At 38.4% G+C, this 15,050-nt stretch overlaps 1 protein-coding gene across 3 annotated transcripts in view; it reads left to right on the top strand.

Annotated features, from left to right (window-relative positions):
- Positions 1-15,050, top strand: part of LOC127660429 (signal-induced proliferation-associated 1-like protein 2) — a 212,756-nt gene that overhangs the window by 187,769 nt on the left and 9,937 nt on the right. For all 3 annotated transcript variants that reach the window (XM_052150646.1, XM_052150647.1, XM_052150645.1), the window contains 2 exons: positions 6,391-6,610; positions 11,825-11,956. In XM_052150646.1, the coding sequence (XP_052006606.1) occupies positions 6,391-6,610; positions 11,825-11,956 (352 nt within the window). The remainder of the gene's footprint in view (positions 1-6,390; positions 6,611-11,824; positions 11,957-15,050) is intronic.

The raw sequence follows: 15,050 nt of genomic DNA, 5'->3' as shown, positions 1-15,050 counted from the left end.
CCTGAGGTAACTGAACATGGCAGGGGTACTCATGTAATAGTGCTGATTTTTCATGATTATCTGACATTTGAACACAACTGTGATAACATTATAAATAGTGATGTTTGCCAAGGCAAGCATCACTAGTACTTTTGCTCAACAAACCCCCTGATGATCAAAGTTCAGCTCACAATTCACCGTGCTTCCTTTGTGCTTCAGACATGAATAATACCTCAAATCATGTGGCTTATTAAGAGTTGTGCTATTGCTTTTCCATGTGCCCGGATTAACATTTTCACCACTGCCCAAATGCCTCAAAAAATGGTAAAAAGTACATTTGGACCAGCATAGGCTAAGGTTAAGATGTTTTTTCAGCAGGGTAGAGAGGTGTATGGAAATGTGAAGTTCCAACAAGCATGTGTCCGACAGGGAAAGAGTTCACGGTTCAGCAATGGGATTTGGGTGGGATTTTTGTCTAAAGGAAGTGAAAACACAGGGTGTGTGTGGGCCTGAAGGCTTTTAGCTTTATCAAATCCCATGTGCCATGACATCAGCTCTCCCTCCAGTGATGGTAATTCAACAAACTGACATTTTTGGTCAAGTTTCAAATAGAGAAAAACTATTGTGTGCTACTTACAGAAATAACAGGATCAAGTGACACTGTTTGGGAATAAACCAACTTCCTCTGGCTCACGCTCATGGAAAATGTACACAATGTATCTAAATAGGCAAAGTACTATATTGGCACAATTTAATTACATGTTCTTATTTGCAGCTCTGTCGTCGTGACATCTTATTTTTAGGATTTGGTAAAATTACAGCTTGTTTGGAAATGACACTAAATGAAAAATATTCTGCTCACAAGTGATATTTCCCTTTATTAGGGCCCAAGTCATTAGCTCTGCCCACCAGGAAGTCTGCCATTTTGGATTGAATGTGCATTTTGTTTTTAAATTGCAGGCCCTGAACTTTTGAATACTCCTCCTAGGAGATTCATGTGAGTGTCACCAAATTTAAGCAACCTTATGCCAAGACATTGAAGATGTTAAATATCAACCAGATTTTTGATATATCGAATGTGTTGCCATGGCGAGGCAATACATTTTCCAATAATGGAAAAAGTGGGAAACAGGAAGTGTCACATATCTTCTGCATGCATTGTGTGATTGAATCATATTGGTGCTGTCTGTTTGTTCATGGGGCGATCATGTATAAAACAAGAAAAAACGATTTGCCAATTGTGTAAGAAAACAACTTGACTCAAATGGAAAACAAGTTTATTTTTCTTTTTATGTTTTAAGCATAAACATTCTCTGGGGGGGTCTCTGTAGTGGCCCCTTGAAAATAGGCATGTAAGGGGGGTTATGTAGCACCCCTTGTTTCACCTATAGTCACCAAAATTGGTACACATATAGTTCTCATAAAGCCGAACAACTCTCTTACTCACAGTCATTAGCTCCGCCCAATAGGAAGTTGGCCATTTTGAATTTTCTTAAAATCGCCAGCTCTGAACTTTTATATACCCCTCCTAGGGAATTCATCTGACTGGCACCAAATTTGTACAACATCATGCCAAGACATAGTAGATGCTAAATTGTGAATGGATTTTTTTATATTTTGAATGGTGTTGCCATGGCGAAGAAATACATTTATGGCGAAAAAAGGAAGTGCCTTATATCTCTGTGTGCTTTGTGTGATTTTAATGAAAATTCAGCTTTATGTTTGGTAATGAGGGCTGATAACATTGATTCAGCTATTTTGGATCACGGTCATAGTGCCACCAACTGACAACAGGAAGTATGGCACTTTTAACAGACTATGAAATAGTCCTCTTGTGTTTGCATGAATTGCTTCAAATTGCTTAAGAATAATGTCAAAACACCTCTGATGTAAAATTGTAAAGGAATATTTTATATCTTAAATACTGTTATTGTTTTTTTTCCTTCCTATATTTGGGTGTTTTTTAGGCACTGGAATCTTAGAATTTCATGAAATTACATTTACATTTACATTTATGCATTTGGCAGACACTTTTATCCAAAGCGACTTACAGTGCACTTATTACAGGGACAATCCCCCCGGAGCAACCTGGAGTTAAGTGCCTTGCTCAAGGGCCCAACAGTGGCATCTTGGTGGTGCTGGGGCTTGAACCCCCGACCTTCTGGTCAGTAACCCTGAGCCTCAACCACTGAGCCACCACTGCCCAAATTCTGCATACACCAGAATTGTCAGCCATTAGGTCTGGCAAAAGTTTACACATGGCCGTAAAATTGGTGTCTAAGACGGCCTCTGTAGCACCCCCATTTTCACCTACAGTCACCAAAATTGGTACATGTATAGTTCTCATCAAGCCGGACAACTTTCATTATTATAGTCATTAGGTCCACCCATTTTTAATTTTTTTTATTATTGCAGTCTCTGACCTTTTAAATACTCCTCCTAGGTGATTCATGAGACTGTCACCACATTTAGACAACATTATGCTAAGAAATTGAATATGCTAAATTGCGAACAGATTTTGATATTTTCAACAGGGTTGCCATGGCGAGGCATTAATGGCGAAAATGTGAAACAGGAAGTGTTTCATATCTTCTGTGTGCAATGTGTAATTTAGATTGAAATTGAGAAGTATGTTTAGTTTTGGGGGCTAATCACATGGATGTGACTGTTTTGGGCCACGGTCATATAGCCACAACCTGGCAGCAGGAAGTGTGGCTCTTACAACAGACTTTAAAATAGTCCTCTTATATTTACCCAAATTGATAAAAAATTGTTTAGAATAATGTCAAATGCCAAATGCATTTGTCCACCTTGCATTGTTTTCTGAAATCCACCTGGTGGAAATGGTCACATGGTGCTTGGACCTGTCATCGCTGCTTGCAGCTATTTCATTTCTTTGTTTTCTTCAAAGATACCTTGTCTCGTATTTCATCTCAAGCATGCTCTTATCTGACAATTTTGTCCACTTGGTTAACAAGTACACTAACTTTTGAAAAACGTTATTAGGGGCAAAATTGTTTGATGTGCTGGAAATGACTCCACAACTGTCAAAGATTTTTGAAAAATTTATAGAAATAATTTTAACACAATAATATTGAAATTATTAATTTTTATTTCACTCTTTGATTAAATTACCATAGTTTGAAACATGTAATAATTTTGGATTTTCAAAGATTAATATTGAAAGTCTGGGACAAGTCTACAACATCTATACATATACTGCACTTAAAATCTTTTGAAAAGTACCAAAAATATATGAATGTCCAATATATAGTCTATATATACACTACATAAAAAATTATTTTTCTGTCTTATATTTAGTAAAAATATCTAATCATTCTTAAAACAATATAAATCTACTTGAGAAGCAAAATGACACAAGATATTGTCTAATTTACATAAAAATCTTTAATAAGTAAAATTTGTGAAGTTCATGTAGAAAACAAGAAAAAAATTATTTGCCAATGGTGTAAGAAAAAAACTTTACAAACAGAATCTTGTTTTATTTTTCTTACCCCATTGGTATTTTTTTCATGTTTTAAACATAAACATTATTAAATGTGTTTGATTTCTCTGATGATCTTATGTCATTTTGCTTCTTCCAAGTCAGTTTTTCTTCTTGTTTTAAGTATGTTTCGAAAGACAAAAATATTCTTGTCTAGTGTTCAATTGAATTAAAAATATTTTTATGCTTATAGGAGTTTTGTCTGGTTAGATTAGCAAGATGCTAATGCCAAACTGAGAGGTGCTATTTGTGTGATACAGGGAGTTTCTACCCTATAAATCTCTTATATAATATACATACCATAATACATACCATGGCAATAGGGCTGCACGATATGGAGAAAAAAATCTATATCTGATAAGTTGTTGGATAATGTGATATGCGATTCGATAAACCTATCATCATCAGTGGACATAGAACAGTCGAACTCCCACAGCCCAAATAAAAGTATATTGGAATAAAAAAGGACCATCTATCCCAGAGATCACAAACATAGTTGTCTACATCCAAATTGCATATATAATTTAAACCTATCTTTTGATGCATCCACACAGATCCATAGCGGCCAGTAAACAAGCCAAGTTTGAGTTTGTAAACTGGCGTCTGGTCTCATTATTATGTACATACTCACAATGCATGCACAGGACGGCACCAGTTACAGCAACATTCCCACAAATGTGACACACTTAATTTGAGTCAGATGTAGATTTCGTAGAAACACTATTTTAATTTCAACTTTCAATTTATGTCAATTTTAGCATGAAATACAAACAATAAAGGTTGTTTTGATGGTCTTTAATGCTGTGTGTGACAGAGATCGGTAGCTCCTCATTCAAATGGAGCAGGGCTCAACACTCTTTCTCTTCTACTTACAGCACAGAAAAAATAATTAGCATCAAAGGGTATGTTGACAGATACTGTACAGGTCAACTTTCTCAAATGAGTCTTTTCTCTGCGCCTATGCACACTGCACGCACACAAGTGACTATAGGGCGGCCAGTCTATACTTCGCTATCTGCGTCACAGTGAACGTTACTTTTTAAAGTATTAAAATCATGCTGTTATCGCAAGTCCTTGTGATATATACACTCACCTAAAGGATTATTAGGAACACATACTAATACTGTGTTTGACCCCCTTTCACCTTCAGAACTGCCTTAATTCTACGTGGCATTGATTCAACAAGGTGCTGAAAGCATTCTTTAGAAATGTTGGCCCATATTGATAGGATAGCATCTTGCAGTTGATGGAGATTTGTGGGATGCACATCCAGGGCACGAAGCTCCCGTTCCACCACATCCCAAAGATGCTCTATTGGGTTGAGATCTGGTGACTGTGGGGGCCATTTTAGTACAGTGAACTCATTGTCATGTTCAAGAAACCAATTTGAAATGATTCGAGCTTTGTGACATGGTGCATTATCCTGCTGGAAGTAGCCATCAGAGGATGGGTACATGGTGGCCATAAAGGGATGGACATGGTCAGAAACAATGCTCAGGTAGGCCGTGGCATTTAAACGATGCCCAATTGGCACTAAGGGGCCTAAAGTGTGCCAAGAAAACATCCCCCACACCATTACACCATCACCACCAGCCTGCACAGTGGTAACAAGGCATGATGGATCCATGTTCTCATTCTGTTTACGCCAAATTCTGACTCTACCATCTGAATGTCTCAACAGAAATCGAGACTCATCAGACCAGGCAACATTTTTCCAGTCTTCAACTGTCCAATTTTGGTGATCTCTTGCAAATTGTAGCCTCTTTTTCCTATTTGTAGTGGAGATGAGTGGTACCCGGTGGGGTCTTCTGCTGTTGTAGCCCATCCGCCTCAAGGTTGTGCGTGTTGTGGCTTCACAAATGCTTTGCTGCATACCTCGGTTGTAACGAGTGGTTATTTCAGGCAAAGTTGCTCTTCTATCAGCTTGAATCAGTCGCCCATTCTCCTCTGACCTCTAGCATCAACAAGGCATTTTCGCCCACAGGACTGCCGCATACTGGATGTTTTTCCCTTTTCACACCATTCTTTGTAAACCCTAGAAATGGTTGTGCGTGAAAATCCCAGTAACTGAGCAGATTGTGAAATACTCAGACCGGCCCGTCTGGCACCAACAACCATGCCACGCTCAAAATTGCTTAAATCACCTTTCTTTCCCATTCTGACATTCAGTTTGGAGTTCAGGAGATTGTCCTGACCAGGACCACACCCCTAAATGCATTGAAGCAACTGCCATGTGATTGGTTGATTAGATAATTGCATTAATGAGAAATTGAACAGGTGTTCCTAATAATCCTTTAGGTGAGTGTATATTGCGATATATACATTTTCAATATTTTGATAAATTTGATATATCATGCAGCCCTACATGACAGTTAGGATGCTGCCTTGAATGGCAGTTGCCTATGTAGCACACTAGGTTTTGGAACGGGGATACAGTCTGCCTTAAATAATTGTTTAGATTAATTTAATGCCTTCTTATGGACTGACTTGAAGGCTCACTAGCATTTGCTAGATAGTCACCATGCGACTATTGTATGATGCACAGGGCCCGGGGCCCGTTGTCCCCTCTAATGCAGCTGACCAATATGGCTCTTTTTTAGTAGACTAACACAAGCGGAAGAGAAGTATATCGTAGTTGTTCTTCAATAGAGCGAATCTGCAGATAAAGAACAGTCTTTATTTATAGTATCCTTCTATTAAACAACATAAAACAGGGAATTTTCCATTCATTCAGTCCAAAACAAACCTGTCCTGTCCGTATCCTGCTTGGAGAGACAATACTAGGACTATTTTTGGATATGGATGTGTGTATATGTGTGTGTGTTATAGAGGTAGCTTTTAAATGTGGCATGAAATAAAATGTTTACACTTTCTGGACCAACTCCATTTAAACTTTTTTCATACAGGCGTCAACGGCGGGAAGTCTGTCACCACGCCGCTCCCTCTACCGGACTCTCTCCGACGAGAGTGTGTGCAGTAACAGGAAGGGATCGTCATATGCCAGCTCACGTAGCTCCATGCTGGACCAGGCCATGCCCAACGACATCCTGTTCAGTAGCACCCAACCCTACCACAGCACCCTGCCACCTCGCATCAGCTTCAGCCACCCCGGATCCAACCTCAAAAGTGAGTCCTACACCCTCAAATGACCAATCATATATAGTATACCACAAAGGTTTTGCAACAGAACCATACTGTATACTATAGCAAGAGCATTCGATGCACAGGCAGTGATCTTTATATAGAGTATAAAGCACTTCTTCAAGGACACATTGGAATCTGTACGTTATGATAGGGAATTTATTTTATTTTATACAACAACAAAGCCACATAGTAGACGGCAGCCCACAGCAAGGGCACTCGACTGCAGTAGGACACACTGTTACTAAAGGCAGCGGCCATCAAAGTTAGCACAGGATACCATGAGACAGTGCGCTTTCTAGGAAGAGCAACTGTAGAAATGAATTGTTGTTTGTTTTAATGTCGCCTTGTGTTGCATAGTTCAAGAACAAATATTAAAGAAAGACTGGATATGCATTTACCAAAAGAAATGCCAGCGGTTGCCAGGCAACAAACATAAAGTGGGCAGTGAATTGCGCCCAGTAAAAGTGCTGGTTCCACTTTATATTAGGTGTCTTTAACTTAGTAGGGCTGAAATGATTATTCGACATTAGATCGCAAAGTATGAGGGAATTATAATGCAAAAATACCAAATAAGTAAATACAGAAGCACTCTCGTGGTGGACTAAGCGGAGCCGGAGCTCTTTAAAGGAAACGCCCCGGTGTTGCATTTTAAATGCAGATATATTTAGTGCATTATAGCTTCAATAAAGTTCAAATAATACGGAAGCAGATCATGTTAAAAACTACAAACTCTGAAACTGGCATATCTCTGTGCGGTCAGCGCCTCTTCTATGAGTTGCGTGACTGTCCTGATCTAAGGGGGAGAGATTGAAACTGCATCGGCTGATGCGCACTCTGTCACGGGACGCTCGTCACTCGAGCACGCACGCTTGCCGCAGCTAGACTATAACGTGATGGCTCGTGACTTATTGAATCATATTATATGTGCATTTCTTATTGTGAAGAAAATTGGCAATACGCAGCTTTATTAATAAGAGAGTTTGTTTTTTTGTGAGTTAAAGATGGATTGAAGTGAACAGAAAGGTGTGAGAAGAAGTCTTCACCCCCATTATACACCGCAACAAGATACGTTTTTGTTTTGGCTTGTTTTCCAATATAAATATCTTAAACTCCTTTAAAACCATGCACATTTACTTTACAGCTATACTGCAGAAGAACAAATTGTTATCAGAAAATGTTGATTATAATATTACAAATATTTAAATATTTTAAAATCCTTTAAAAAAAAGATGCATTCACCTGAGAAGCGGCATATAAGATATTTATACGTGCTTTTAGAGGATAGATCTTAAATATATGTATAATACATTTATATTTAAGATACATTCTCTTAAAGCATGTCTAAATATCTTATATGTTGCTTCTCAAGTAAATTTTACTTGTTTTAACTTGTTCTTGATCATTTCAAATGGAAAAAAAGACAAAAACACTTGATAAAAATATAATTTTTTTGCAGTGAATTTCTTTACTGGATTAAACTTAATGTATTTTTTACCTTTAATTCAGTGAATGTCATTGAAGTATTTTTAAAAGAGGATTTTGTCCTCTTTATTGTTAGTAAGTACATTTAATGCAACCTTTTAATTCGGGACACAAGCTGAATAATCGTTTAAGAGCTAATGATTAATCGTTGCTATAATCGCAGAATAGTCGCATAATCGTTCTAATAACCGTTAGGTTAATCGATCATCAAAATAATCTACTATTAACTACTATTTACTAGCATTAAAATACATACAAGACAATGAACTTATTGCGTAACTGCATGTTGTTCTGCAAAATTCTCACAAGATTCACATTTGCTGCTACTGAAGTTGAAGTAAGGGTTAGGTTTAGAGTTATGGATAAGTTTAACAGTGTTTCTACACATGTAATTAAATGCAGGTACATTAAATGTAAGTCTAATGCAACAACACGTATGTACATCAGAAGTACATTACTGTATATCAAATGTTTAAGCACATAGTAGTTAAAGACACCTTATATAAAGTGAGACCTGTGCAGCATCACTCCACTACTGTGATCCAGACACCTGAATCATCTTGTTAACATGCTAAAAGTGCGCTTGACTACACCGCCCATCTGGATGCTATTCTGAGATGCGGGTTGGCACTGTTTTGGCAGCACGAGGGGGACCTAGACAATATTAGGCAGGTGGTTTTAATGTTGTGGCTGATGACTTGAAGATCACATTTTATGACCAATTAATGCATAAATGAGTTGCCGCAGTAAATGCATAAAATCAGACTTAAGAATACCTTTAACAGACAATGCACGTCTAATTCAATGAACACATTCAATTATTTAACAAGGTGTGATTCAATTAGAGCTTGTTTTTTCAAGTGGCCCAAGCTGTCTGATTGCTGTCACTCATGATGAATTTCTGATTGTTTCGACAGATAGCAGTTTGCTGCATTTTTTTTTTGCCCTGCTCATCTAGTGAATAGTCTAATTTGACAGATTGCATCCCTTTGAGGCTTAGAGAGAGAGAGAGAGAGAGAGGGCAAATTAGAGAAGTGACATCACCTCGAGTGTTCAGTTTTTTTTTGCCTCACATTATTTTCAGATTGAGTTCTTTGTGAGATGGGGAAACAATTATGTCATTTCCTGTCTATCAGGTAAGAGAGAATGAAAGGGGTTCAATGAAAAGGTTTGTAGCCATGTAATTGTTTGAGACAAAAAGCAATGTTTAGGGTTCCCCTGACGGCTGCTGTTGAGGAATACAATAACTATTGCATTAACTATAGTTACAATAACTATATGGTCTTTTAAGTGCATTCATATGTTTTTGTCAGCCTTAAAATCTCATATCAGGAACTATTAGGCAGTGAAAACTGGCATGACTGCAGGTGACCAATCGAACACAGCACCCTCTCTTCAACACGGTCACTCCCTCTGCCTTGGTTTTTATGACCTTGTTGACCTTACGACAGATGGCCTGAATTGAACCACAGACCGTGTGTGCTAGCTCAATTTCTATCAGTCAAAAGAACCGTCTCATAAGAGTCACTCTTTCAGAAATCAGACTGCACTGGTTGCTCTGTATGTTTTGCTGTATAGATTCAAAAGAACCGGCCGATAAGAGTCCTTCATTTGGGAATCTGACTATACTGGTAACTGTAAGTTATGCACTGTAGATTAAAAAAATTTAATAAAAACGCCCATTAGAGTCATTTGTTTAGGAATCAGACTTCACTGGTTGAGCTGGGTTTTACGCTGTAGATTCAAAAGAACCAGCTGATAAGAGTCATTCGTTTGGGAATCAGGCTATACATGTAGCTCTGTATGTTTTGCATTGTAGATTCAAAAGAATCGGTTCACAAGAGTCAGTCATTCGGGATTCTGACTATACTGGTACGTTATGCACTGTAGATTAAAAAAATAAAATAAAAATGCCCATTAGAGTCATTCGTTCGGGAATCTGAGTATACTGGTAACTCTGTATGTTATGTACTGTAGATAAATTTTTTTTTATAAAAACGCCAATTAGAGTAATTAGTTTGGGAATCAGACTTCACTGGTTGCGCTGGTTTTACGCTGTAGATTCAAAGAACCAGCTGATAAGAGTAATTCGTTCGGGAATCATACTATAAAGCTAGCGCTGTATGTTTTGCATTGTAGATTCAAAGGGAATCGGTTCACAAGAGTCATTCATTCGGGAATCTGACTATACTGGTAGCTCTGTACGTTATGCAGTGTAGAATAAAAAATGTAATAAAAATGCCCATTAGAGTCATTTGTTTGGGAATAAGACTTCACTGGTTGCACTGGGTTTTTACGCTGTAGGTTGAAAAGAACCAGCTGATAAGAGTAATTCGTTCGGGAATCATACTATAAAGCTAGCGCTGTATGTTTTGCATTGTAGATTCAAAAGAATCGGTTCACAAGAGTTAGTCATTCGGGAATCTGACTATACTTGTAGCTCTGTAAATGTTTTTTAATAAAAATTCCCATTAGAGTAATTTGTTTGGGAATAAGACTTCACTGGTTGAGCTGGGTTTTACCCTGTAGATTCAAAAGAACCAGCTGATAAGAGTCATTCGTTCAGGAATCAGATTACGCTGGTCGTGCTATGTTTTGTACTATAGATTCAAAAGAACTGCCTCATTATAATCATTTGATTGGGTATCAGACTACACTGGTAGTGCTGTCACCTCCACGACTTGATCAATACAACAATTTCTATTATCCAAAATAACTTTTAATGTTTCAATTTATTTCGCCCTAATCCACCTCACATAGCTGTAGTGTAAAATACTGCGCTACCCCCCGCCCCCCATTTCGCTTACACTTACACACACACACAGAGAGAGAGAGAGAGAGAGAGAGAGAGAGAGAGCAGTGGAAGCCTCCATTGCTGGTTCTAACAAGACGTTTTCGAATTAGCAACGAAGGCTTGAGCTGTATTAAAGTAAGATGCACGGTCAGCGGTCCGTCATCAATTATTACACAAGGTGTTCACCTTATTAATTAACAGAGAAACAGCATTTTATCTTTCATAAGATAATAGTCATTCTTTGCCATTGCTACATTCAATTTAACCACATACATCTTTCCATCCTATGCACTTTATTTACCTATTAGCATATTAGTACCATTTTGTAGGTCTTGTTTAGCTTGTTGTTCCTTGTGTTGATGATAAAGAAGAACTCGAAAGTTTAGGGAATCTCACAAATTCTTCAGATTATTCATATGACCAACGCCCTCCAATTGACATAATTATCCTTAGCTGGTGCCCGAGGATGTATGTTAATAATCACAAACACCTACTCCTTAAGTGAGGTGTGATCAGAAATCACCACATACCTTGGTGACTGGAGGCCCAGTTCATTTCAGTTGGTGCCAGGGCACAACCCTATAAGCACCCTGTAAGAAACACACTGGATCGGGGTCAGTTAAACCCAAAACCAGCCACATTATACAGGGCATCTATAAGACCGATTAGTTGACTGGAAGTTTCAACAACCAGACTAGTCCATTTCAAAAATGTAGTTTTGCTCATCTCTATCTGCTACTTAACTTGATGTCTGCGCTGCCTTGAGTGGAAACCCAGGGAGACGACGTTACAGGTTGAAGAGGACGTTCGATTGATGGTGACATGTGGTGGCAGTTTTATGCGTTTGAAGCGAGACCGTGTGTATGTGTGTGTCACTGATCTGTGTGTGTGTGTGTGTGTGTGTGTGCGTGTCTCCTCAGATGAGTTCTGGTTTTCTGATGGCTCCCTTGCGGACAGGTCAAAATTCAGTGATCCTGGTCTCATGCCTCTACCAGACACTGCCACCGGCCTTGACTGGTCTCACCTCGTAGACGCGGCAAGGGCCTTTGAAGGTAGGCGGAGAAACACTCAATGTGTTTGTGTGTTTGTGTAACCCTCCCAGTGTTTGCCTGTCCTTTGTCGTATCCGCGCCACATCAAGACGCTTCAGTTATTTGAGAAAGCCGCGAGCAAGTGAAAAAAGTCTAATTCGCCATGGGATTCCTCTGGATTTTCATTTGGGGTTTTTGAACTTATGTGTAAAATAAGGTCTGTGGTAAACATTACTTGATGAAATGTGGACGTTTTGTTCATAACCAAGCATTAAAAAAAACAAAAACTTCACAATTCATGTTTGAGGGATGAAACCCATGGCGAATTAGACTTCCGGGGTCGCCTACAAATTGATGTCACGGCTGATCAGCTCTATAAACTGATGCAGAATTTGCAGGGTAGGTTTATTGTGGAAAGTCAATTTCTGGATAGACACAAAGCTTAAAGTCTTGATTACGAAAACACGATTGAACGAGGATGTCCTTGACATATGGGGCATGTTGTCAAACTATCTGAGCCATGTTGTCACAATGGACGCTGCCATGAAATAGGCTTTTCAGCTAAATTTAAACAGTATAAAGTACAAAAATATTAAATTATAACAAATGGTTAACTGTAATGAATGACGCAATCGAGTAACTACTTATAGTAGTGAATTTTTTGCAAGTTCTTTTAAATATATAGTTTCTATACCTTAAATCAACAACTTAAAAGCAATAGTTTTGTAATTCAGTTAAGTCATTCACAATGCTTAATGGGATTGTAGTTCATTTGCTCGTTAAAGACGTTAAATGAATATTCCGTGTTCATTACATGTTAAGATCAATCTACAGCATTTGTGGCATAATGCTGATTACCACAAAAAATTATATTGACTTGCTCCTCCTTCTCTTTAAAAAAAGCACAAATCTGGGTTACAGTGAGGCAATTACAATGGAAGTGAATGGGGCCAATTATTGGAGGGCCCGCGAGAAAATAAAATGGTCAAAATATTTAAAAACTCTACACAAAATAGGTATTTTACTTTCCAATGCATACTGGCATTATGACCAAAACTGAACAAGCACTTTCAAATTTGTAGACAAATCCGAATTGTTCTGTTTTGATCATTTATTAGCACTGTATATATTATTGCAATCAGTAAAAACATCAAAGTGATCAAATAGGCATGTGTCATATGTCGTTGGAAAGCTCTCAAAGAGTAAAACACGACCAGCCTATTTGTTTTACTCACAGACAAAAACGTAGCTACGTATTTATCTTTGACAATTATGTTGGTTGGTTGGTTAATATCACATACTATTACTTAAAGGAGGTGATTATCTTTCAAACGAGCCCCCACACAAGGTAATCAGATGTATAGATCATTAGTTAATCCACATGAAGCACAATGTTACATATGGCCACCAGGAGATGGCACCAAATACACGACACAGACTCAATGATGACTCAAATGACACAGAATGAAACTCATTCTGTGCAATCTCATGACTAAAATCATGTCTGCATGCTATGCAAACCTTTATTCATTGTTGTGTTTGCATATGAAATAATTTTCATATGTAATTACATAATTTTTTATGTACAATTATTATGTTTTATTTGTTTGGACACATGGAGACATTTTCTGGACACATGATAAATTCTTTGTGTAATGCTATAACCTTTTATTTATTTTCCTTATCAACACAATTTGTTTCTCAGATACAGTTGACATGATTGGGAACAAAACAAAAGCATTTATTTACACCCAGAGATACATAATCTAAAATCAGGAAAAATGGAAAAAAAAGTACATTTTTGGCTCAAACGAGTAATCAATTTATGCCACAAATGCTGTTGATTGAGCATACGGTAATTTCCGGACTATAAGCCGCAACTTTTTTCCCACGCTTTGAACCTCGCGGCTTATACAATGAATATATGGATTTTTCCCGCTTTCAAATTTTATTAAAAAAAAAAAAAACATTCTGTGACGTGCTCAGTTTTTTGCCGCCGTGAAGCTTTCATTAGACCAATGAAATTGCCGAACGGGTTAAGGTCAAAACAACTTTTTTTGTTTACTGTTTAGATTAAATCGAAGGCTCAAACTTCCCATCATTCTGATTACGGTAGTAATTTTGTCACCCTCACCATGGCAAAGACATGGAGAAACGCATATGATGCTGCTTTCAAGTTGAAGGCGATTGATCTGGCTGTTGGAAAAGGAAATAGAGCTGCTGCACGTGAGCTTGGTCTTAATGAGTCGATGATAAGACGTTGGAAACAGCAGCGTGAGGAATTGACTCAGTGCAAAAAGACAACTAAATCTGAAGCTATTCAACTCCGACACCGAAGGAGATGACTTCAGTGGTTTCAGTGCACAGAACGAGGAAGATAGTGACCAATGACTTGGTAGGCTACTGTTTACTGCAAATGTTTTATTACAAGCCGTGTGTGGCAGCGGGGGCGTGGTCAAGCGCCCGTCCGGGAGAGAAAAGCTGTAAGGGCGCTTACACCTGCGCTAAATTATGTCTAACACCAGTGTCTAATTTCAAGTGCCCTGCTTCACGTGTCCTTCTTGGGAAAACTGTCACACGGGCACCAGTGTGACAGTTTTCAGCAGGGCACTTGACGTTCCAGGTAAGGCTTTTAATGGCCACAGCAATGTTTACAATTAATTTTATAAAGTTTCTCAATTCTTCTATGCGCCAACACTAGACTGACGTGTGTCACTCTCCCAGCTCTGTGGCTGCTGCCTTTTTATGCCGCTCTCCCCATGCTTACTGAAATTAGACACCGGTGTTAGACATAATTTAGCTAAGGTGTAAGCGCCCTTACCGCTTTTCTCTCGGACGGCGCTTGACCACGCCCGCTGCCACACCGTGTTTCGTTAAAGCCTATTTATTATTTTTACAAGCCGTGTTTCGTTAAAGCCTGAGTAAAGTTCATTTGTTTCAATGTACCGGTAGGCGCCTGCGGCTTATAGACAGGTGCGGCTTATTTATGTTCAAAATAATATTTTATTTAAAAATCAGTGGGTGCGGCTTATATTCAGGTGCGCTCAATAGTCCGGAAATTACGGTAACTTGTATTGAACTCGGAATATTCCTTTAAGTATACAGTCTATGCAAAA

This window comes from Xyrauchen texanus, chromosome 20 (genome assembly GCF_025860055.1).
Source record: "Xyrauchen texanus isolate HMW12.3.18 chromosome 20, RBS_HiC_50CHRs, whole genome shotgun sequence".
In the NCBI taxonomy this organism is placed as follows: Eukaryota; Metazoa; Chordata; class Actinopteri; order Cypriniformes; family Catostomidae; genus Xyrauchen; species Xyrauchen texanus.
Note: the sequence above shows the minus strand (reverse complement) of the source record. Positions and strands in the feature narration are given on the sequence as shown.